This window comes from Microtus pennsylvanicus, chromosome 10 (genome assembly GCF_037038515.1).
Source record: "Microtus pennsylvanicus isolate mMicPen1 chromosome 10, mMicPen1.hap1, whole genome shotgun sequence".
NCBI lineage: Eukaryota > Metazoa > Chordata > Mammalia > Rodentia > Cricetidae > Microtus > Microtus pennsylvanicus.
In genome coordinates this window covers 48,166,205-48,189,957 of record NC_134588.1, presented here as the reverse complement: position 1 = coordinate 48,189,957, position 23,753 = coordinate 48,166,205, and the positions used below count along the sequence as shown (strand labels likewise).

The window sequence follows — 23,753 nt, the reverse complement described above, 5'->3', positions numbered from 1 at the left end:
CGCACTTCCTCTTTCCTGTCTAGCTCTGTTGCCATGAACAAGTTCAGCTGCTGTCTCCTAACCTGTCGCGAGCTTCTGACGGCAGTGTGACTACAGTTTGTTCTTGGAGATTGCTGTTTTCCTGCTTCAACCTCATGTTTGGGGCCTGTTGTTCTAGGTGGAAAAAGTAGAGGAAAGACAGATGTAAGTAAAAATTACAGGGCTGTGTGAGACAGGTGGATGGGGAAATCAGACCGAGCAAGGAGTTCCAAATCCGGGAAACCAGGTGTCATGTTCTTTGTCTTTTGGTTTAAAAAATCTAAACTCTAAGAAAGAACCAAAGGCAATAATCTGAGTTATTAATCTTTGCTTCCCTATGCCTTACAAGTAATTGTGCAACAGTTGGAAACTGGGTGGAAAGAAGCTGATGGATTGGAGCAAGCAGTGTCTGGGACCAACAAGGGGTTAAATTTTATTGCTTTCATTTTGTAGGTCTCTATCCTGCCTAGCAACTGATGATACCAGATATCTTTCCCTGTTCTTATTGGAGAAGGCCTTTTGAATTGCTCAATTACCAAATTTCCGGGTGAGCGGTAGAGTACAGGTTCTCAAAAGATTCACCAGGGGCCTGTAATCACTTGGAGTAAAAGAATCTGGAAAGAAAAGGAAGTTAGTTGGGGTTAACGATGCTCCTCTTCCCTCTCCTCACAGTACTCTGGGTGCAGCACAGCCACGCCCGTAAGTATCCCAAGTGCTCTTTACTCCCAAATCCAGAGCTAACAATGGCTAATTCCTAAACTTGTGCAAACTACAGAAAGGCCAGGGGCAAATCTGCAGGCCTACTACACCCAAGACTTGAAGGGAGATGGAGCAGCTGACCTGTTGCCCAGAGTATGTGTGTTAGTGTGTATATGTGAGTATGTGGGTGTATTGTGTGTGTGTGTGTGTGTGTATTGTGAGTATATTGTGTGTGTGTGTGTAAGCCTTTCTAGAAAACTCTGTAACTTCCTCACTTTCCCTCTGAGAGCTGTCTCCTTACTTTTCTGCTATACCCTTTCTTTTCCTTGTTTTTCCTCTTTTCTAACAGTGAATCTCATAGGACTGTGGTGGGAGTTCCAAGGATGTCAAACAGTCCAGTGGGTCCATTATCCAGGTCAATAGATGGCTTTCCTTCTCCACTCCAAGGGCTACCTATAAGAGAAGATCCAGGAAAAACAAAGCAGATTCTGAGCTTGTTTACTGGTTAAACATTGATTAAAAAAGAGAGAGAGAGAGAGAGAGAGAGAGAGAGAGAGAGAGAGAGAGAGAGAGGAAAGAAAGAGAGAGAGAGAGAGAAAGAGAGAGAGAGAAAGAGAGAGAGAGAGAGAGAGAGAGAGAGAGGGAGAGAGAGAGATAGAGAGATAGAGAGAGAGAGAGAGAAAGAAAGAAAGAAAGAAAGAAAGAAAGAAAGAAAGAAAGAAAGAAAGAAAGAAAAAGCTGGGCGATGGTGACATATGTCTTTAATCTCAGGAGGCAGAGGCTGGTGGAGAGCTAGTTCCAGGACAGGCTCCAAAGTTACAGAGAAACCCTGTCTCAAAAAACAAAAACCAACAAACAAAATCAAACCAAAACCAAAAAAAAAAAAGTTCTGGGGCAGAAGAGAGGGTTCAGTGGTTAAGAGCACATGGCAGCTCACAAGTGCATATGATACCAGCTCCAGGGGATCCAACACCCTCAAATAGACATACATGCAAGCAAAACAATAATGTGCATAAAAATAAATAAAATTAAAATAAAAAACAAAAACAAACAAAATCCTTGAGTTCTTCATAGTTTAAGGAGCTTGTGTCTCTAGGGAAGCAGAAGCCTTGTGTTGCCACAAACACACGAGAGTCCTTATGTGACAGAAGGCTCCTCTTCTCTGCCCTAAGCAACTGCTTTCTAGCTGGTGTTGGTGCTTCTGAAGGTTCATAGGAGAATTCCAGAACTCAGACCAGACCACCTAAGCTGCTGACTGATGTGCACACCAGGAAGGAAATCTTTCAGATCATCTGTGTATTAATTCACAAATGTGCCAGGTGATCTGGGGAACAGAACAGCTGGATATGGTGATGCATACTTACAGCTCCTAGCTACTCTAGAGGAAGGAAGGAAGGAAGGAAGGAAGGAAGGAAGGAAGGAAGGAAGGAGAAAGGAAGGAAGGAGAAGGGAAGGAAAGAAGGAAGGAGGAAGGAAGGGAAGGAAAGGAAGGAAGGAAGAAGGAAGGGAGGGAGGGAAGAGGGAAAGAAGGAAGGAAGGGAGGGAGGGAGGGAGGAAGGAAGGAAGGAAGGAAGGAAGGAAGGAAGGAAAGAAAGAAAGAAAGAAGGAGGAAGGAAGGAGAAAGAAAGGGAAGGAAAGGAAGAAAGGGTGGAAGGAAGAAGGAAGGGAGGGAGGGAAGAGGGAAGGAAGGAAGGGAGGGAGGGAGGAAGGAAGGAATGAAGGAAAGAAAGAAGGAGGAAGGAAGAAAGAAGAAAGGAAGGGAAGGAAAGGAAGGAAAGAAATAAAAAAAGAAAGAAGGGAGGAAGGGGAGAGAGCGAGATTGGTAGCGCTCACATAGCAGTTAGAACACAGATCTTTCTTCTTCAGTCCAGGCCTTTTCTGTGATACCACTAGATTTATGAGTAGTTGGATAATCTGTGGGAACATATAAGCAAGGCTGTCGCTCCGTGCTTCCCTGTTTGCCTTTTGGCTGACTCCATACGGGCCTTACTGCTCTGTTGCTTACAGCGCAGTCTTTTTGCAGATTCGTTTCTGGGTCGGTTCACCTAGTAGGAGGCACTACAGAAGAGAGACCAGCACACAGGAAAAGAGAAATGGGGTGTGCCTAGCTGGTTCCTTCCCGTCTTTCTGAGTCTCTGGCTGTAGCTATAGCTCTCTACAATGTACATTGTTTAGTTTTCCTTTTTCTGAAAACCCCTCTTCTTCACAGCTTTCTGGGTTTCAGTAATTCTTATTTGCTGTTCATTTCCCTTCGATCTTAGGGGTGAAAGTGTTTTTTTTATAGTTGCTTCATTACTGTCTCTCCATGGTACCTATCTGGTGAAGGCTGTTTCCTGCTGGTGACGCGCTAAATGTGCTTTGAGGACAACGACAGGGAAGGGATTTTGGATTTATGGAAAATGGCTTAAGGTCTACTTAATATTTGTGCCCAGTGTTACCCATAAATAGATACTTTTACACTGTAGATGGATGGAGGATATGGGGAAGAGAAACCCGAATGCTCAAGACATAACTCCCGGAAGTGTTAAGATAATTCCCATATTACTCCCAGCGTGTCGCTTCTTAAGCTGCATAGCCCACAAGTGATCGCCCCTGCTCCTTCCTCTCATAGCTCCTGTTCACCCGTCTCTCTCTTTCCCCAGAATCTTCCCTGAGCTGCTCCCCTTAAAGGCAGGAAGAGGCAGCTCCATTTCCCTTTTGTTTCTATGACTCTATCTATTCCCAGCAGGCACTTAAATGCTTCCTGAAAGACCTCGTGTTTCAAAGTAGCATTCCTAAGCATTGAAACCACCTGCTGGAGTGACAGTGAGCTTGGACAATGATAATAAGTTTGAAACTGATCTACCGTAGTTGCAGAATTTATGTAAAAATGAGTGTTTTGTGCTTTTTCAGGTTTTCTTGCCCTTCATTTCAGCGGGTGTGAAACTGAGCTGGTGAGGTGTGCCGCTGTAATCACACTGGGAGCATGGTGCATGAGAAGTCCGCTGCCTAACCGTATATAGTATGTGTGCTGGATCTTGATATAAGCACAGTTAGGCTCTTTTTGTTGTTGTTGTTGGTGGTGGTGTTTTATTTTTTCGAGACAGGGTTTCTCCGTGTATCTCTGACTGTCCTGGAACTCACTCTGTAGACCAGGCTGGCCTCGAACTCACAGAGATCCACCTGCCTCTGCCTCCCGAGTGCTGGGATTAGATGTGTTTGCCACTACTGGCCGGCACAGTTAGTCTCTTGATGTTATTAATAATTTAATAGGTGTGTTAGCTCATTACATCAATCTACTTTATGAACAATGCTTCAGAGACAATGACGATCACAGACAAGTCAGTAGTGCTAATGTTAGAAGACAACATTTGTAGACTATCTGTTCAGAAATCCTGAGTTCAAAGAATTAACAGGAGAAAATATGGACATTTGCTGAGAACTTTATTAGACTTCAGTCTGTTTCAATGGAGCTCTTGCCCAGGTCCATGTAGAAGAAATTTCTCCAAGGCAGTATTTCACTTCCTTAAGGTTCTCTTCTTCATAGGTGACATTGAATATATCTAAATCTGAAAAACTCAACTAATTTATAGATTTTTCTTTTAACTAGGCAGAACAGCTGTCTATTCGTGCTTGACCACAATCCTCTCACCCCAGAGGATTGCTGAAAATTGGAGGGAGGAGGTCTAGATTAAAGATCAAACATATAACTCTTTAAATGCTTTGATTTTCTAAAGCTTAAATTGAGACAGATGACAAAAGGCGTTATTTCTGACATCTAAGTTTATATTAGAGAAAAATCTTTTTTAAAAACAATACTTTTTAAAGAGTATGTGTATCAAATCACATTTTATTACAACTTCAATGAATCATTTAAAGACTAAGATTTGCAAGGTGCATGCCTTTAATCCCAGTACTCAGGAGGCAGATCTCTGTGAGTTCGAGGCCAGCCTGGTTTCCAGAGCAAGTTCCAGGACAGCCAGGGCTATACAAAGAGGCCCTGTCTCAAATAAAACATTAATAACCCAGGTGGTGGTGGCATAAGTCTTTAATTCCAATATTTCTGAGACAGAGGCAGGCGGATCTCTGGTTCAATGCCTTGTATTCCTCTCTCTGCCCAGTCATAACACTTCCTGGGATTGAAGGTGTGAGCTACCACGGTTTGGCTCTGTTTCTCTTTTAGACTGATTCAATCTCATGTAGCTCAGGGTGGCCCTGAACTCACAGAGATCCATCTGCCTCTGTCTCCCGAGTGTTGGGATTAAAGGTGTGTGCTACCACTGCTGACCTCTATGGCTAACTCGTGTGGCTAGCTCCGCACTCTGATCTTCAGGAAAGCTTTATGCGCTAAAGCACAAACAAAATATCACCACATTGCCGTTCCTCCAATATGTAAAGTATGCACCCTCAAGGATTCGGGCTTAGCTGTCTGGAAAGGTCTTTGCCCATGGACTCCTCTTTCACTAAAGACTTAACTCTGGTCAATATTATCTGATCATAGAAGCCTTTTCTGGTCTCTTTAACATATTGGCCCTCTCCACACCATCTCCTTTCTCTGCTTTAGTTTTCTTTATACAATTTATTACCACTCAGCCTCATATTATATATTTGTTGATTGGGAATATTCCTTCTAGTAATTATCTCAGAGAACTGGGACTTTGACTTATTCGTTATTGTACCCCTAGCACCTCGGACTATGTTCACTAAAAATTCAGAAAAGATTAATACACGAAATGAGATCTTGGTAACCTTTGAAAGGGTAGAGTACTGGCTGGTTTTGTGTGCAACTCGACCACAAGCTAGAGTCATCAGAGAGGAAAGAACCTCAGCGGAGGAAGTGTCTTGATGAGATCCAGCTCTAAGGCATTTTCCCATTTAGTGATCGTACAGGGATGACCCAGCCCATGGTGGGTGGCGCCATTTCAGGGCAGGTGGTCCTGGGTTCTATAAGAAGGATGAACTGAGCAAGCCATGGAGAGCAAGCCAGGAAGCAGCACTCCTCCATGGCCTCTGCATCAGCTGCCTCCAAGGTCCAGCCCTGTTTGAGCTCCTATCCTGCCTTCCTTCAGTGTGAGCAGCAGTGCTGACCTGTAAGCCAAATAAACTCTTTTCTCCCCAGTTTGCTTTTAGGTCATGGTGTTTCATCAAAGCAGTAAAAACCCTAACTAAAACAAGTAGCCATTGCAGAGTAGCTGTTATGGCTTCCATGGGTGTTCCTCACAGCCTTATGTGTTTGAACACTTGCTCTCAAGATGGTGGCACTGTTAGAATATTGTAGAGCTTTAGGGCATGGGACTTAGCTTGCAGGCTTAAGGCTGTGAGGGCAAAAGTTGAGTTATTGGTTGACCCTGCTTCTATCCCAAGCCCAATATTTCCTGACTGTGTAATGTGAAGATAGTGTTCTGCAAGGTCCTCCCTCCCTAACCAAGATAATCCCAGTTTCCATGCCTCCTCCACTTTAATGTACTCTGTCCCCTTTACCCGTTATACAAATAAATCCTTCCTGCTCTAAGCTGTTTCTGTCAAATCAAGTATCATGTCACAGCAACGAGAAAAGTAATGCATACAGAACATGGGCTCCAGAGGCGGGGTCATTGTGATGGGAAACCTGGCTGTGCAATTTGCAGGACTTTGGAAGTGATGTGGAAAAGTGATATGAAAAGGTTTGGAGCTGTAGGCTAGCACGACCTTAGAATGCTGTAAAGAGAGCCTCGTGGGATATTCTGGCAGGAGTGTGGCAGACCAGATGTTGAGATAAAGGAATATTCCCTCATCTGAGAGACAAGGAATATTTGCTCATGAGTTTCAAATGGCAGCAAGGATTTTTTTTTTAATCAGGAATTGAACTAGAGGACATTTGTGTTGTATTCAAAATGAGGCTGAATTAAAAAGTAACATACCAATTTGTTTGGTGAAGAAAATTTCTAGCCAGCACAGCATACAGACAATAGCGGTTACTGTCCCATGCTTTTAGCCACAGTACAGTGATAGACAGCAGAAACTAGAAAAGAAATGTTTCAAAAGTGTGTAGTTTGATAAGGAAAGGAACATGAGTTCAGTCGTCGTCAAAGCAACTGTGGAAAGAGCTGGGATAATTAATAAAGGTATTAGTACAATTAAAGGAAAATCTCACATTCTGTATGAGGCCAATAGAAATGGTAAGATTTCTTGAAGGCAAGATCTCACTCATCAAAGACTCCACCTAACCCATCCAAACGGGACCACTTGGGGGAGTGGTTTCTCAGGGTCAGCTAGGCAGGTGCTCAGAAGCTCCCAGAGCTATGTTGAAGACAGACATCTCAAGCTGGCGGCAGAACTTGGCAGCAGCAGCCGCATGGTGCTGGCTTCGCAAGCATGCACAATACACTGGTTATCAGGTTAAAGAGGCTTGTACCGAGGTCTAGAAAACCACTGAGGTAAGGCATCGTGTAGAAGGGTAGGATTCCTGCATGGAGCTCCCGAGTGGACTCTGCATGGATCAGTGAGGGTGAAGCCTAGGATACAATGAAGATCCCAAGATGCTGCAGGACTGCCCACAGTCCTACATCTGCTGAAGAAAACTGTAAGCACCCTGGGCAAGAGGGAGACCAGGTAGACTGCTGGGAGCAGAGTTGTACAGGTTGGACTCCCCAAACCCACCGGAACCCAGATGACATTGCCACATCCCCGAGGTACTAGACACGGAGCTGAAAACTACTTCTGTCCCTTCTTCCCACAATGCCTGAAACCCCAAGGCTCGCTACCAGGAATCACAACCGTATTTGCCTTCTAAGGCATTGGGTTGCTTGGACCACACAACAGATGAACTTTGTTGACTTGGCTAGCCTTGCTTCGGTCCTATTTTCCCCGGCTATACTTTTGTTCCTCCCCTTCGGAAGGGCCATGTTTACTCTGTGCCAGTATATTTTGAAAGTATATTTGTTTTTTGTTTTACAGATGTTCACAGTTAAAAGACTGCCTGATCTTGGGAAAATTCTTTTGGACTTTGGATTTTTCTTAAAAGATGTATTTATTCGCATTTCTGGATTTTTCTTAAAAGATGTATTTATTTGCATTTCTGGATTTTTCTTAAAAGATGTATTTATTTGCATTTTATAAGTGAATGTTGCCTTCATGTGCGTATATGTATCACATGTGTGCTGTGCTCATGCGGGGGCCAAAAAGGGGCATCGAATCTCCTGGAACTACAATTACAGTTTTGAGCTGTCTTGTGACACTGGGGACCAAACTTGGATCCTCAGGAAGAGCAGTAAATGCTCTTAACTACTTAGCTATCCCTCTAGCCCCAAGATTTTGGACTTTTTGATCAGTGTTGGAACTCTTAGGACTTCGGGGGCTTTTGCAGTAGTAAAATGCATCTTGCATTATGAAATGGCCATGAGCCTCTGGGGCCAGGGTGGAATGCTGTGGTTTGAATGTGAAATGGACTTCCAGACTTGATATTTAAGTACTAGGTGCTCAGCTGATGGCATCTCTCTAGAGGTTGTGCAGCCTTTTGGACACAGAGCCTAGATAACAGATGTAGGGCCTCATGGTTAGGACTTAAGGGCTATAGTCTGGCACACTTCTAGCCTGAGCCCTCTGCTTCCTGACCCTCAGAGAGGTGAGGGAACTATACCACAAGATCTGGCAAACCCAGACTGGAGTGAGCCCAGCCACCTTGTCTTCTTCCCACCATTATGGACTGTACCCCTTTATACCATGAGCCAAAACAAGTCCTTTTCCCCTAATCTTTCTATCACATATTTTTCCAGAAGGACAAGACAAGTAATTAAGATGGCGGCTAAGAAGCCAGACTGACACATTTATCATTTTTAGGCTCATCATAAGATCCTGTCACGTGACAGTTGCTAGGACTAATGGTTCCCGCTAAATGTAGAGCCATCAACATTGCTACATGCTTTGAGAAGAGTCCAAAGGCTGTTTTAACTAAAATCACAACCATCTACTTCTCTCCTCGCTCCCACAAAACCCGGAATCCCAAAGAGTAGTTATCAGGAATCATCTTTTCCTTACTAAGGCATTAGGTTTCCGGAACAGGCAACAATAAAAAGGTCTTTGTTGACTTGATTATCCAACCAGAGGAAGAAGTGGCATGTGGGCCTTAGGGACTGGGAAAATCAGAGCCTGAAGCATGTTTGACACAAGGGGGCAGGAGAGAGCGCTGATACTCTAGGGTCTAGAAGGCTGTAACATCTTGTACTGGGGAAGCGCCTCTCTCTTAATCAGGGTTGGGTAGTCATAGGTAGAGAAGCTCCCTATATGAGATCAGATTTTGATTCCTGGTTCTTTCATCATGGCTTCTAAGGCTGTCCTTACTTAATTTAGGTAATTTTGAGCAATGTACTTAATCTCTCTGCACTTTTCATCTGTGAAATGGGAACTAAGGGACCTACCTTGAAGGACTATTGGGAGGACTGGATAGGTAGCCCTGTAGACAGATACTTGCCTAACTTGTGCAAAGTCCTAGGTTCCCCAGTGCCACATAAAGCCAGATTTGGAGATGCATGTCTGTGACCCCAGCACTTGGGAAATAGAGGCAGAAGAATCAGAAGTTCAAGGTGATTCTTGACTACATAGAAAGTTTGAAGCTAGCCTGGGGTACGTGAGACCATGTTATGTTTTGTTTTATTATTGTGAGGAATTAATGAAACCCATGTTTCTCATTAGTATGGTACCAAACACATGGTACTCACTTAATAAATAAATTCAATTCTAATAGTTATGATGGAGGTGTCTGCTGCCCTTTAAGACTCATTGAAGCTGAGCCTTGGAGATTTCTATTTTTGTTTGTTTGATTTTGTTTTGTTTTGTTTTTTATGAGATAGGGTTTCTCTGTGTAGCCCTGGCTGTGCTGGAACTCACTCTGTAGACCAGGTTGGCCTAGAACTCAGAGGTCCGCTTGCCTCTGCCTCCCAGTTCTGGGATTAAAAGTGTGCGTCGGTGCCCCTCTTTCGATCCTTGTGTTTGTTTGTGTTGTATACTTGTCACTTCCCAGTTATGCTGTTAATTCCTGGAGGGAAGTTTGGTATCTGGTTCACGTGCCTCTTTCTGAATTTGCCCTGTATCTTGTCCATGGTAGATATCCCATAAACGCAAATCTCCGTGGATGAATGCCTGAAAATGTTCAATTGCTTTGCAATCCAGTAACGTTCCTTAGAGGTTTGTCAAAATGGCCCAACTGCTACTGTGCCAAGTTAAAGGGACAAAACTCAGGACGGTAAAGTAGTCAGCGGGTTGGTGTGAGAGCTGCTTGCACGTTTGAATGGGATCTCCAGCAAGGCCTAGCAGAAGCGAGTAAGCAGCAAATGCCCCTTGAGAAGCAGTTTGACTGGCCCAGCTAGACAAAGGCCAAATTCTAGATCATAGATTTCAGCCCAGTGACTAATGGTGGGTGATTCATGGAAAGGGAAGAACCAAACCTGATTTCATAATTATTGGAGCAAGGAAGGGGTCAGAGCAAACGGTGCGGAATTGACATTTGTGTAGAACAACATTAGTTTTTCCAAATGACTCAACCTTAATAGTTATATCTTTGATCCTCTGAGCAACATATTCAGGTAAGACAGAAATTGTCACAGGCCTGACATGCTATGAAGGAGAGTGTAGCATGACCTTTTCCTCATTTTCCCTTTCTGAATTACTAACTTCACATCTGTCAGAAGACATTCCTATATAGTGAAGTGTCATTTTAGAAGCCCAGTTAAGGGCCAGGCACGACTTGTACCTGTAGAGGTACCAGACGGATCCCAGGGAGAATGAGGAGACGGCTGTGGTGTCCTTGGCCAGCATGTATGCAAGCAACTCCCACTGCCCTATCTCCCCCTGGCCTATTGTTCACCTCTTGTTAACCCTGAAATCTCCTCTGAGATGTCACCTTCTCTGTCAAGACGTCCCCGAGAGCCCACACTGACATGCTAGCCCCTATCATGCTACTTTGAGACCTTCTTGCTTGTCTCCACCATGCCCTGAAATTCTTGGACAACCTGAGGGGTTCAGGGGAGGATTATTTCATTTAGATTTACTTTTAATACTTAGTGATGATCACAATTTTCATATTGGTATTTAGACAACAGAAAAAGTTGAAAAATAATAAGAAAGGAGATAAGAGGAGTGGTTCAGTAAGGCAAGAAAACAGCGCTTTTGAAAGTGTTTTCCCCAGGAGGCCTGACTCTCCATAGCTGTTCTAGCGCCTTCTAATCCAGGAGGAGGGGTGTGCAGCCCTGTGTGTGTAGAGATAAGGGGGTAGGTTGAGAGCCCTCAGTTATCAACCCAGAGGCTTTATTGGTAGTGCAAGTGAGTTGGGTTGTCAGGGTCTTCTCTCCCTCAGAGGTTCTGAAGGCTTCTTCAGGCATTACCCATTTAGCCCCAGTCCAGTGAGTGGTCTTTGGGCCTTCACCCAAGACCAGAGCATCACGCTGTATATTGCTTACAAGTTGAGGTTACCTGTAAAATTTCATCCTTGGTCACAGGGCTGAAGTCTTTTCCAGTCATAATTCCTAGGGATTCGATAATGGTGTTGGAGAAAATAGTGGGATGGATGCATTGAGTATGGGGCCAGGATGCTGGTATGGGGTGTCAGTGGAATGCAGTTAATATATTCTGTCATCTGTGACTCTCACACTCTCTTTGCTTTCTCCTTAGGGACTCACTCTCTGAGATATTTTCGTCTGGCTGTTTCACACCCTGGCCCTGGAGTCCCTGAGTTTATCTCTGTTGGGTACGTGGACTCGCACCCTATCACTACATACGACAGTGTCACCCGGCAGAAGGAGCCAAGGGCTCCATGGATGGCGGAGAACCTGGCACCTGATCACTGGGAGAGGTACACTCAGCTGCTGAGGAGCTGGCAGCAGACATTCAAGAAGGAACTGAAGGGCCTACAGAAGCACTACAACCACTCAGGTGTGGTGGCAACAGATGAACACTCATGCTCACTGACTACTTCTGGGGAGAAAGGCCCCAGGCTGCCTCAGGTCAATGTGGCACACATTGCTCACACCCTCTGTAGTCTCTGGCAAAACCCAGAAAATTAGGTGACTGGGTTTCAGTGCCCACCATTTTCCTGTGGCTCTTCCACACTATCCTTTGTCCCTTGTCCCCATATTTCTATCCCATTGGCATCCAACAATTTTCTCTCTTCTCATTCTAAATTTGCCCATTTTGGGTCTTATTTTCTGATGGTTGGGCTTCCTGATTTGCTTATTTCTGCACAGAAACGTACTATATGAATTGTCCCAGAGATATTTCTGGCTCCTGCGTGTATCTCTCGCTCCTACACTGCACTCAGAATAGCTGGGAGATTTATCAATGAATCATTCCAAAGATAGGCTAATTCCCCAAGGCAGGCATCATCGTGACCCTTTGGCATGCAGTAAGTACCCCATCAATGTCTGTTAGTATGTGGATCTGCAAAACAGGAACCTTCTGGAACCCAAATATACAGGCCTGTGAGGTGGTGTCTTCCGGAGCAAAGAGTGCTTCTGACCATGCTCCAGTTGCATCATCCAAGAAGCCCCCCCTCCCCCCCGTCTCTGCTTTCACCCGTGATTCCACAGCTTGTGTGTGTTTCAGGGCTTCGCACTTATCAGAGAATGATTGGCTGTGAGTTGCTGGAAGATGGCAGCACCACAGGGTTTCTCCAATATGCATATGACGGACAAGATTTCATCGTCTTCAATAAAGACACCCTCTCCTGGGTGGCTGTAGATAATGTAGCTCAAATCACCAAGCGGACATGGGAGGCCAACCTGCATGAGTTGCAATACCAAAAGAACTGGGTGGAAAAGGAATGCATTGCCTGGCTCAAGAGGTTCTTGGAGTACGGAAAAGATACCCTAGAAAGGACAGGTAAGGAGGAGAGAGAACCTTGCTCTCACATCCCTAGAAAAACTGGCTTTGTGTCTAACTTCTTCTTCTGCAGGTGCTATTTACTCTGTGCTGAAATCCGTCTCTTGGTTGGACTGTTCTGACCTATAAACCCCTAAGAGAATTCTCATTAGGTGGTATTTTTAGCAGCATCTTGACAAGCCTTAGCAGTTCCACTTGTCTTGACAGAATGTGGTGCCTCCAAGGGCACCTCTTTCAAAAAAAATCCTCCGTTCCTGCCAGGGAGAGGTTGGGAAAACTTTTGAGAGTGGGAGAGTTGTTACAAATTATTTAAGAAGCAGCGTTCACTGGGTGAGAGTGAAAAGCTGGCCTATGAGGAAGGGTTTAGGAAGACTGGCTTCCCAAGAAACTCGGGGTTAACAGGACGATTCTTCTAGGTACACAGCTTGTCTCCTGCTGTAAATACACGAGCCTTTTGGTCAACTTCAACAGAACGCAGAATGTTTCGTGTTCGATGGGACGATTCAAATATTTCTGGAAATCCCTGAACACTGTTGACCTTTCCCGGAAGAGTAATGTCTAACCGGAGGGACAAGCCCGGGGTGGAGAGGAGGGGTCTGGACCATAGTTGTAAGCATGTGCTGTGTGTCCAAATGCAGGCTTTGGAGGCAAATGATTAGAGCCTCACGGTGGCTTTCCTCCCTACTTGCAGAATAACTATCAAAGCTATGCTCAATGGTTGCAGTTAACACATCTGCTTCTAACAGACTCGAGCAGATCCTATTAGAAAACAGGAATCAGAATAGCATGAAGACCTAAGGAACCAAAACCATATTTGAAAGCTTTTCTCCAGGGGAGGGGTGGAGGCAGGGGATGAAGGGACCAGCACAAATGTCACATCTTCATGGCTTCTCCATTCTGCAAGACAGGCTACTGTCTCTGAGTACTTGTCACCTAAATAAATAAATCTCAAGAGAACTGTGACTGGCCTGAGTTGGATCATTTGTGACCTCTTTTCCTAATCACTGTGACCATCAGAAAAAGCTTCAAAGATTTGTACTGGGCAACAAAGTTTTGGCAATGACTAATGGCACAGCCAGCATGGTCTAATTGAGGAGATTCAACCAGGGATCCTTCACAAGGGGTCTAGTGGGGATCCCAACAAGGGGTGGTGAAGATTCTGGAGAGGTGAAGTATGAGAACACCATTGCCCCAGTACGATCTGAAGGGCAGGAAGAGGAGACATCGCTAGCAGAGCCCAGCAAGAGTTGGTTTGTTGAAAGGGGATCCTTAAGGTGAAAGGTGTGGCCACAGGCAGGACTGCAGTACTTCCTCAGCTGCTGCTCTCTCCCTGAGGCAGTCCAGCTGGAAACTAGGGGCAGAACAGTTCTAGAGAGAGTGCGAAGGCCTAGGCAGACCACAGAGGGTCAGAGGCTACATCCGGGGGCCACAAAGAGACCCTGGCTGTTGCACGCTGTTTGAGTGATGGTCGAAGAGGAATTAAGATGAACACTTCATCTGAGCCCATGTTATAGAGGGGTGCATTTATGTCCCCAAACGTGCTGTTATTTGGCAGGAGGAGTCTCTCCTGTCAGGAACAAGTGAAGCTTCTAGAAGGTAGGCCAGCTAAGTCACAGTTTTGAGTAAAATAGGGTAATAGTGCCTACTTTAAAGAAGTTAGTGAGAATAATATGGATGAAAACACATGCTAAGCTTTTGACTCTGCTCACATATTAAATATTACTGTCACCTGACTGAAATGTCTGATAGCCTAGATTTGGCCAGTCTTGGCCACCCTTAACCACTAAGATGTTTTAGGCTGAGTCTTATCAGATAGGAAAAGGAGAAATAGTTTGCTTTCTGATGTGAGGATGTCTGCCACATAGCTATATCGGTTTGACAAATAACTTAAAAGTAGAAAAAAACTTTTTAAAAAAGCAGGAAAGGTTGTTCACAATTTCAGAGGTTTGGGTCCATCCTGATGGGAAGGGTGTGGCAAAGCAGTTTACATCAGAGTGGACAGGAAGCAGAAGGGAGAGGAGCCAAGGCAAGATACAGCTGTAGTACAAATTCTAAGTGGTCTTAGTAATAAAAACCAAGAGTCAGATATGGGGGTGGGGGTGGGGATGAAAGCTGAAAGATCAGAGAAGCAGAGCAACCAGCCAATCCTCAGACCGAATGGAGTATCCTGTGTCTACAAGTCCTCAGACTAAATTGCTCAGAGCTCCTGTCTCCTCCCACCTTATATTCCTCTCTCTGCCCAGTCTATCACTCCTGTCTCCACCTCCCTAGTGCTGAGATCACCTTTGTCTGAGCTCTGTTTCTCTTTTAGACTGGTTCAATCTTGTATAGCCCAAATGGCCTTGAACTCACAGTGTCTTGTCTCCTGAGTGCTGCAATTAAAGGTGTGTGCCACCACTGCTTGGCCTCTATGGCTAACTAGTGTGGCTAGCCCCGCTCTCTGATCTTCAGGCAAGCTTTATTTGTTCCAGCACAAAATATCACCACATACAGCCCTCAGGGATTCCCCACGGGGACCTACTTCCCTTAGCTAGACCCACCTCTTAGCATTTTCAAAATCTGGCAAAATAACACCAACATCTAGAAAGCATGGATACAACACATGAGCCTGTGAGGGACATTTTATGTTCCAAGCACACCAGCAGCTTTTGTCCCAAGTTTCCTGGTCTGCTGCTTGTCCTTGCATCCCTGGGCAAATAGTAGGAAAACACAGAGTCGCTAAGAATTGAGGTTTAGACGTCACTAGCTAATTTTGTTGGTTCTGCTTGGCTCGAAAACTCTGGATCAACTAAGAGGAACCTGGGTTGTGTGGGAAGAATGTGGAAAGTTTGACTTAAGTGTATGTGGTTCCCATTCCCTAACTTGAGTCACAGAGGTATCTCAGCCTTTGGTAAGAACCTGTGTCTTGGGAGGTAGATTCATTTCTTGCAAGCATAGTAAAATAAGTAAACAAGCAAATAAAATAAAATAATTAATTAAATGCTCTTGGCAGTATTCTATTTTGTATGTTGGAAAGACTTTTCCTACAACTAAACCCCATGTTTCAGGTTAAAGACAAGGGAGGTAGGTCTGAGAGGAAGGCTCTTACCTGTATCCACAATGTAAGGCAATGAAGGCAGAGATGAGGAGGCAAGTCTCACAGATGGGTAAAAAGGTCCTCCGGACAGTGTGCTTGGTTCGGATACAGCTCCATGACCAGGTCGAGCTGGAAATGTTAAGACAACACCATATGGAAAAATGAAAGAGGAAGCAAGCTCACCAATGGATAACCCTGGACGGGGCATGGTGTAACATACCTGCAATCCTAACACTCAGAAGGCTGAGGTAGGGAGATTATGAGTTCAATTATCTTTGGGCATAGAGATGATGTCCCCTCCCTCTCTCGTCATTGTTAGAGCCCTTCTGTGATATTAACTTCTGTAGCTTCTCTGAGGGCACATGAGCTATGACATGTGCTTGTATCGGATTGTGCCTCTCAGAGTACCAATCTGATAGCACGGTGCAGTTCAGAGCCCCATGGACCTGGAGTTCACTGTGTGTTTTTATTGTCACCAAACACAGATCAGGGATCTGTTGCATTCTGCTCCCCAATCTCTTGGTGAATTACTTATCAAGACAATCATTTACACATGTTGTGACTTACTTTTCCTTGTCACACAAGGGTATTTCAAAGGTGCACAGTTGGCAGCTCTGATACTCTCTCCAAACACTTGAAGCTATGTGCTCTTTCTCCCCTCAGGGACAAAACAAGGTTCACCTCCATGTGTTCCCCAGCCTATTCCATAGAAGAAAGTCTACAAAATACATATTTGCTGTTGATGAATCTGGGCTCTGGTTCATTCTCATTTTGAGATATTTCTTGCTGCAAAGAAAGTTGACAGGAGAACGTGGCTCTGTTTGAATACTGTATGTTCAGTACCCAAGATCCCCCACCTCACTTTCCTGTGGCTGCTTCTCTCTAGAACCTCCGGTGGTAAGAACAAGTCGAAAGGAAACGTTTCCGGGGATTACAACTCTCTTCTGCAGAGCTCATGGCTTCTACCCACCAGAAATTTTCATGACGTGGATGAAAAATGGGGAAGAAATTGCCCAAGAAGTGGATCATGGAGGCGTGCTTCCCAGTGGAGATGGAACCTATCAAACGTGGGTGTCGGTTGATCTGAATCCTCAGAGCAAAGACGTTTATTCTTGTCATGTGGAGCACTGTGGCCTCCAAATGGTTTTTGAGGCTCCTCAGGGTAAGTGTGGGGGCGATGACTGTCTGGGGAGTAAGTCTGAGGAAAGAGATAAGAAGCTGTGACGCCTGCCAGGAAGGGAGAATGGGTCACTGCCTCACCAGGTGGGCGGAACAATAGCAACAGTTTTTTCTTTGAATGATTATTAAAGTTTTTATTTTTATTCTCTCTCTTTCTTGCTCTCTCTGTCTCAGGAGTCAGAGGCAGGTGAATCTCTGAGTTCGAGCCCAGCCTGGTCTATAGAGAGTGTTCCAGGGCAGGCAGGACTACACGTAGAAACCCTGACTTGGGACTAAATAAGTAAATAAATAGAAGATAGCATAGGCACATAGTCCACTTGTCACCAGGTGATGAGGGAGAAGAGCTGATGGCAGAGCTTCCGGTGATCACAGTGATGCAGTTAATGCAGACAGGAGAAGCATCTTGGAGGTTTTTCTCATTTGCTTACAGAATCAGAAATCCTTCTTCTAGTAGTGAAGGCGGTCTCTGGGACCATAATCCTCACCATTGTCCTGGCTGGAGTTGGCGTTCTGATCTGGAGAAGAAGGTCTCAAGGTGAGTGTCATGAAGGGCTCTAGGGGGCCCCTTGCGGTCCCCTTGCTGCAGCTCCCAAGACTTTTGTTTACTGTGTCTGCCATGTCGGTTCCATTTAGAAGCTGCTCGACCCTCATGTTGGGATCACCGGAAGGCCTGGTACAATATCCCCCTCTATGGAGAAAATATCTGTCAATTGTCCCACTTTTCACAACCATTCTTCTATCTGAATGAGAAGAAAGTCCTCCTCCTTCAAACTTCACTTCTCAGACATGAAATGTTTACAAGTAGATGCCTTTGGAAAATAGGGCTTGAGATAAGGACGGGGAAGGAGAAGCAGGAGACAAGCTTTTGATGGCACAGACGACAAACTCATTCCTTAGACGTGCGCTAAATGTCTGGTGTGTTTTAGGCTCCAATCTGGCTCGTGGGAAACAGCAATAGAAAAGACAGAATGGCCCCATGTCACAGAGCTGATGGCATAGTCTTGAAAGGTCATTTTCTGTGTCTGATTTACTAGTTACTCAAGCTGATCACAGCAAGTATCAGTGGCACCTGGAGAAGGCTCAGAAGCCATGTGGGCAGGAACTTGCCTTTTCTTGACAGCCATGGACTTGAGCCCAATCCAAGGGATACTGTACATGTGTGGTACTAGGTACTTGTAGGACCAATCCATGTGTTGTTGGTTGGTTCTTACTCTTTGTTCTTTTGGACCCTTAGGGGCCTACCACCCAGCTCTCAAATAAATCACACGCAGAGGCTTATTTTTTCTTATGAATGCCCCCAGCCTTAGCTTGGCTTGTTTCTAGACAGCTTTTCTTAACTTATCCAGTGTACCTTTTGCCTCTGGGCTTTTACATTTCTCTATTTCTGTATTTCTTTCTTTACTTCTTTCTCCATGACTTGCTGTGTAGCTGGGTGGCTGGCTCCTAGAGTCTTCCTCCCCTCCTCTTTTTCATTTCTTGATCTTTTCCTCCCAAATTTCTCCTTCTATTTATTCTCTCTGCCTGTCAGCCCTGCCTATCCTTTCTCCTGCCTAACTACTGGTTGTTCAGCTCTTTATTAGACCAATCAGGTCTTTTAGACAGACAAAGTAACACAGCTTCACAGAGTTGAACAATACAACATAAAGAATGCAACACATCTTTGCATCATTAAACAAATGTTCCACAGCATAAACAAATGTAACACACCTTAAACTAATATTCTACAACATCTATTTGCTAGAAAACCAACTAAGATAGTTGGTGGATGAGTAATGTTTCATTATAAATAGAGTACAATCTGAATCCTAAACCAATTAATACATTCATCTGAAGAAGAAAGCTCCTGCTTTTTTATCTTCTGGAGTTTGTACATTTGGGGTTAAAATTTTGAGTTAAAATTTGTCAAGTTCTAAGAGAATCTTGAGAAAGGTTAAAACTGTCAGTGGTTGCTTCTAGGTTTTGCAGAATATTGTGTAAGTTTTGAGCTGTGAGGAAAAACACATGTAAATGATTAAAAACCTCTCTTCCTTTCAGAGCAAAAAGAAGCTGACTACCATCCCACCACCAGTCAATGAGTGCGGTTCTCCCTCCTAGGAGCAGGGATCTCTGCTCTCAGGCCCCAACACGTCTATTGTTGGAAGCCTTGGCCATACTCCTGACACAATGGGGGATTTAGAGAATTGAGCATTTGTGACAACAAGGCAGGAGCTACCAATTTTTCTTTGTTCTTTGGCTCCTGAAGAGCTGTCAGGCTCTTTATGGACTGACTCCTCTGTCACCGTCGACGTTGAATACGCTCTGTCTCACGACCCAATATTTCCCAACATCCTATGTCTCCATGATGATTTACAAGTAGATTACAGAGTCTCAGAGATGCAAGGAACTTCCTCACTATAGCAGGAGACGTCTTCCTATAATGCCACAGATGTGAGCATCCAGCCTCCACTTGACACCATGTGAGGATCCCCCATTCCACCACAAGACAGTCTTTCTTGTTCATCTTCTCTCCTGAGAATGTTTGTCATGTAAGAACCTTGACTATCATGGCTTTGACTGTGAATCTAGGGTTGGACCAACCCATGAGAACAGCCAGCAAGTTTCTAAACAGCCTGAGAATGCACTAGTCATTAAACACATATCATGGCCCAAGAGGAAACAGAAGCACCGTGTTCAAGGCGGCTCTGCCAGAGAGCTTGGAATATTGGAAATGTGTCTAGCTATGGCAATGACTTCACTTTTTATTGCTTCTGTGGGAAATTAGAACAATAATTTATAAAGCTGAATGTGATGGGACTCCTATAAACCCAATACTAGGAAACTGAGGCAGATGGATTTTAAGTTTGGGGCTAGCTTAAGCTACACAGTGAAACTCTCTAAAACAAGCAAAAACAAAACCAAAAGCCCTTAACAGAACAAAACCAGTAATTACCAGACATATTATCTCCTCCAGTGGAACTACAGAGAACTCCAGTCACTTGTAATATTTGAATGTGAAAATAATGGCATTTGGTTGGGGATGGCTCAGTGGACAAAGATGCCTGCCACCTAGCCTGAGGCCCTGAAATCAGTGGTCAGGACTCACAAGCTGAAAGAGAGAAAACCACTCCTGAAAGTTGTTCTCTGGCCTCTGCATGAGTGCCATGGCACAAAATCTGCCAAATAAATAAATGTAAAAATATTCTTATGAATATGATAGTATGTTTATGTCTCAAAAAGAGTCCCCCCTGTTGTGTCATCCCCATCTTGTCCCATTGTCCCCTCCCCCACCAGGTCTACCAACAAGGTGGCACCACCATCTAAGTGTGACAGAGAACTTCCCTCCTTCAGTCAGGCTTAGGCTCTGAGTTGTCTTTGCTGAATATTTTAGATCAAGAGCGCTGCATGAAGAACCTGTTTGACTGGTTTTGTTTTAGACTCCACTACGTTTATTATCTGTTTTCTTTTTTAGCGCGTACAGACCAAGGTTTGTCCAGAAAAATGGCAAACGGAGCAGGTAAGAAGGGAAGCAGTCTGAAGGAGCAGTGTGGGGGCTGGGCATGTTGCTCAGTTGCTAGACTGCTGGGCTAGCACTCAGAAGGGTCAGTTCCCAGGCCAGCATAAAACTGGGCGTGACAACACATGCCTGTAATCCCAGCACCTGGGAGATGGAGGGAGAAGGAGCAGGGGTTCAAAGTTCCTCAGCTACATAGGGAATTTGAGAGCAGATTGCAATACATGTGATCCTGTAAAAACAATAACCACAAAATAAAAGCAGTATGGTGACAGGTTTCTCGATGCCCTTCTTAACCTCTTGTTCCAACAATTTCCATATTCCGACCCCTCCCTTATCTCTGAGGAACTGCCGCCCTTTCCTCTTCTCGCTGTTTTTGGATGGAGAGAAGAGTGGTTTTGCTTTGTGTCATCAGTTGGTCGTTTTTCTGGCAGGGTTCCACGAGGTCGTCCTATTCTGATCCCCCTCCCCCCCCCCCGTCTGAAGCTTTGTCCTCATCTGGGCAGGTCAAGTGTAGCCATGAGGGAATCAGATGGATGCTTAAGGAGGAATGTCAAATGCCAATGCGCTCACTTGCTGCCAAGAGTGGAACGCCAAATGGGTCAGAAACTAGTGTCCACAGGGCAGCTCGTCATCTAGCCGGAGGGTTCCCGTGAGAACAAGTACATCACAGAGAGGGGTCTGCTGACCCCAGACAGGCCGGCCCAGGGACATATTCTTTTATCTCCTATTTTTTCATGACAGTATATTAATTCACAGAATGTTCTTTTGGGAGGAGTGTGTCTCAAGCCACAAACAGTGGACAGCAAAACCAGAAAGGATCTCTGGTTGTCTGTCTCCAAAATCTGAGTCTCCCCTACTCACTTGGCAGCCCTGCCATCCTTAGATGACGACCTCCGTAGGCCCTTCCAAAGCACCTCTCCTCAGAAGCTTGCCCACATTTAACCTTAACCTCTGTGTAAGTCTCCACATCTCCCCCTTCACTTTGGGCTCCCTTTCTTCGCAGTCCTTCTAGCTTGTAATGACGCCCAAACCCATAGGCTATGTAACAGATCCTCAAACCTAGTTGCTTAAAGCAGCAATCATTTCAGGATCTTTCATGGCTTCTGTAGGTCAGGGATTGGGTAGGACTTGGGTAGGCAATGCTGGCTTCCATCCTTTCGTGGAACTGTAGACAATCGGAGGCTGGAAGTAAAACAGTGAAGAACTTAGGGAAGCTGTGAGCACAACATAGGGTGTCTGTCTTCAAGCCAAGCCAAGTGTCACCCCCTTCGGGGCGTGACAGTGACTCTACGCTGGCTCTCTGTGTGGTTAAGTGTGAGCTTCCTCACAACATGGTGGCCTTGGAGCGATCAGATTCTGTAGGTGGTAGCGAACTCCCCTAGCTGGCGTCACTTTTGCCATATTCTTTAGTTGGCCAGGAAAGCCACTAAAGCCTGCTCAGTTTCAAGGAGAAGAGGTGTAGATCCTGACACTCAGTAGGAAGATTGTCAAAGCAACATTATGAAGAGCATATGTAGACAGGAGTCACTCTGTATCTAACAGGCTTTGCTTAGGAAGCCTGAGGTTTCTGGTGCCTCCATCTTTGCCTCTCAGCATGGAGGTCAAATTCTATCGAGGGGAAATGGTGATGCCCGTCAGTGGGTTAAATGAGCTGGGACCCTAGGGTTCCTAGGTGCCCTGGGTATAAGGTTTCCAGAAAGAGTGTAGGTGCCCTGTATCAAGGGAACATCTTGAGGCTTTCGTTGTGGCCTCCTTTGTCGAGTTCCCCTCTTCTTCCCACAGCTGGCAGTACTGAGGAAAAATGCTACACATATATGGGTAGCTTCTCATGTAGAAAGAGAAGCTGTCTGTATACGCCACCAAAAGTTTGTTGTAGATCTTGTTTGATTAAAAGCACAAAATTTTGCCCAGTTTTTCAGTGTCTGTCTTGTGAACAAGTAAGAGCCACCACTAACCCATATAGGACAGCTGTGGTCAAGACCCTCCAAATGTCTTAGTTAGGTTTATTACTACCCTGATGAAAGGCCATGACCGAAAGCAACTTAAGGAGGAAAGAATTTGTTTGACTTACACTTCCACATCATAGTCCATCACTGAAGGAAGTCAGGACAGGAACTCAAACAGGGAAGGAAGGAACCTGGTGACAGGAGCTGACGCAGAGGCCATGGAGGGGTGCTGCTTACTGGCTTGGCTCATCATGATTTGTTACTTCCTTTCTTCTTTCCTTTCTTCCTTACTCTTTTCCTTTCTTTTTTGTTTTCTTTTCAAGACAGGGTTTCTCTGTGTAGCTCTGGCTGTCCTGGAACTCTCTCTGTAGATCAGGATGGCCTCAAGCTCAAAGATTTACCTGCCTCTGCCCCTCCCAAGTGTTGGAATTAAAAGTGTATACCACTACGGCCAGGCTATTAGCCTCCTTTTTTATAGGACCCAGGACCAGCAGCCCAGGGATGGCACCACGCACCATAGACTGGGCCCTCCCACATCAATCACCAGTTAAGAAAATGTCTTACAGAAGAATTTCATGGAGACATTTTCTCTATTGAAGTTCCCTCCCTTCAGGTGGTTCTAGCTGTGTCCAGTTGACATAAAACTAGCCAGACCAGGTCATGGGGCTTGACCTGTCCAGCGCAGAGTGAACTTTGACCTCATTTGCCCTTTTGTTGGGGATCTCTGTGCAGACTACACTCTACACAGCAACTCGCCATACCGTTAGAAACCAAGCAGACCCAACACGGAAGTAATCGGATGGATTTGGAAGGAAGGAATGAGGGCGGGAATAAAAAGATGAGTCCACCCAACAGGGTAGAAGCAAATGCCCTCCTTAGTTCATCCAGGCAAAACTATTCCAGTCATTTTACATAATCACCATGTTTATCTGTAACGATCTATTTTTAAAATCTTTATATAACATTGCACGATGGGCTTCCATGATGCCTTGTATGTAGTAGAAGCTCAGTAGATACCTCTTGAGTGAGTCAGTACAGTATTTTGATTAGCTAGTCTTCATGTGCTAGTGCAAAAGGACAGTGTCATCTTACAGCTGAAGTCAGACAGGAGAAATAGCCCACGTCGCTGCAGGCGCCCGGGGGTTAACAGCCCACAGCTTCGTCCGAGTTCTTGATGGAGTTCAGCAGCTTTAAGTTGTTTAAAAGTTACCTTCATTAGTTTGTATATGAGTGGGGGTGGGGGCACATGTGGAAGGCTGAAGTCCACTTTGTTAATAACACACACACACACACACACACACACACACACACACTCCATCTGCAGATTGTACAATGTAGTCCAGGCTTGCTCCTCTTGCCTCAGCTTCTGGGCTGGTCTTACAGGCCTCACTATTATAGCCATGATCTTATCTAGATTTTGCCCTGTTTGTGAGATTAGATCCCAAAGATTCTACCAACTTCTATCCCCCCACACTGTAAATGTGTATTAAGGACAGACAGAATTCAGTAACTC

The 23,753-nt window shown here is 45.0% G+C and overlaps 1 protein-coding gene across 3 annotated transcripts; it reads left to right on the top strand.

The window, feature by feature from the left end:
* Positions 1-12: 12 nt before the first annotated feature.
* LOC142858692 (major histocompatibility complex class I-related protein 1) lies at positions 13-20,541 on the top strand. 3 transcript variants are annotated; one of them, XM_075988282.1, is made up of 7 exons: positions 14-183; positions 472-717; positions 11,341-11,601; positions 12,271-12,546; positions 16,509-16,784; positions 17,232-17,336; positions 18,836-20,541. In XM_075988282.1, exons 2-7 carry the CDS (start codon positions 666-668, stop codon positions 18,874-18,876), a joined length of 1,011 nt encoding a protein of 336 aa, XP_075844397.1. In that variant the 5' UTR covers positions 14-183; positions 472-665; the 3' UTR covers positions 18,877-20,541. The 3 variants fall into 3 exon arrangements, with proteins under 3 accessions (XP_075844398.1, XP_075844397.1, XP_075844399.1); XM_075988284.1 differs by lacking the exon at positions 14-183 and having other exon boundaries at positions 517-565; positions 691-717; XM_075988283.1 differs by lacking the exons at positions 17,232-17,336; positions 18,836-20,541 and adding an exon at positions 16,976-17,219 and having other exon boundaries at positions 13-183.
* The last annotated feature ends 3,212 nt before the right edge of the window (positions 20,542-23,753 follow it).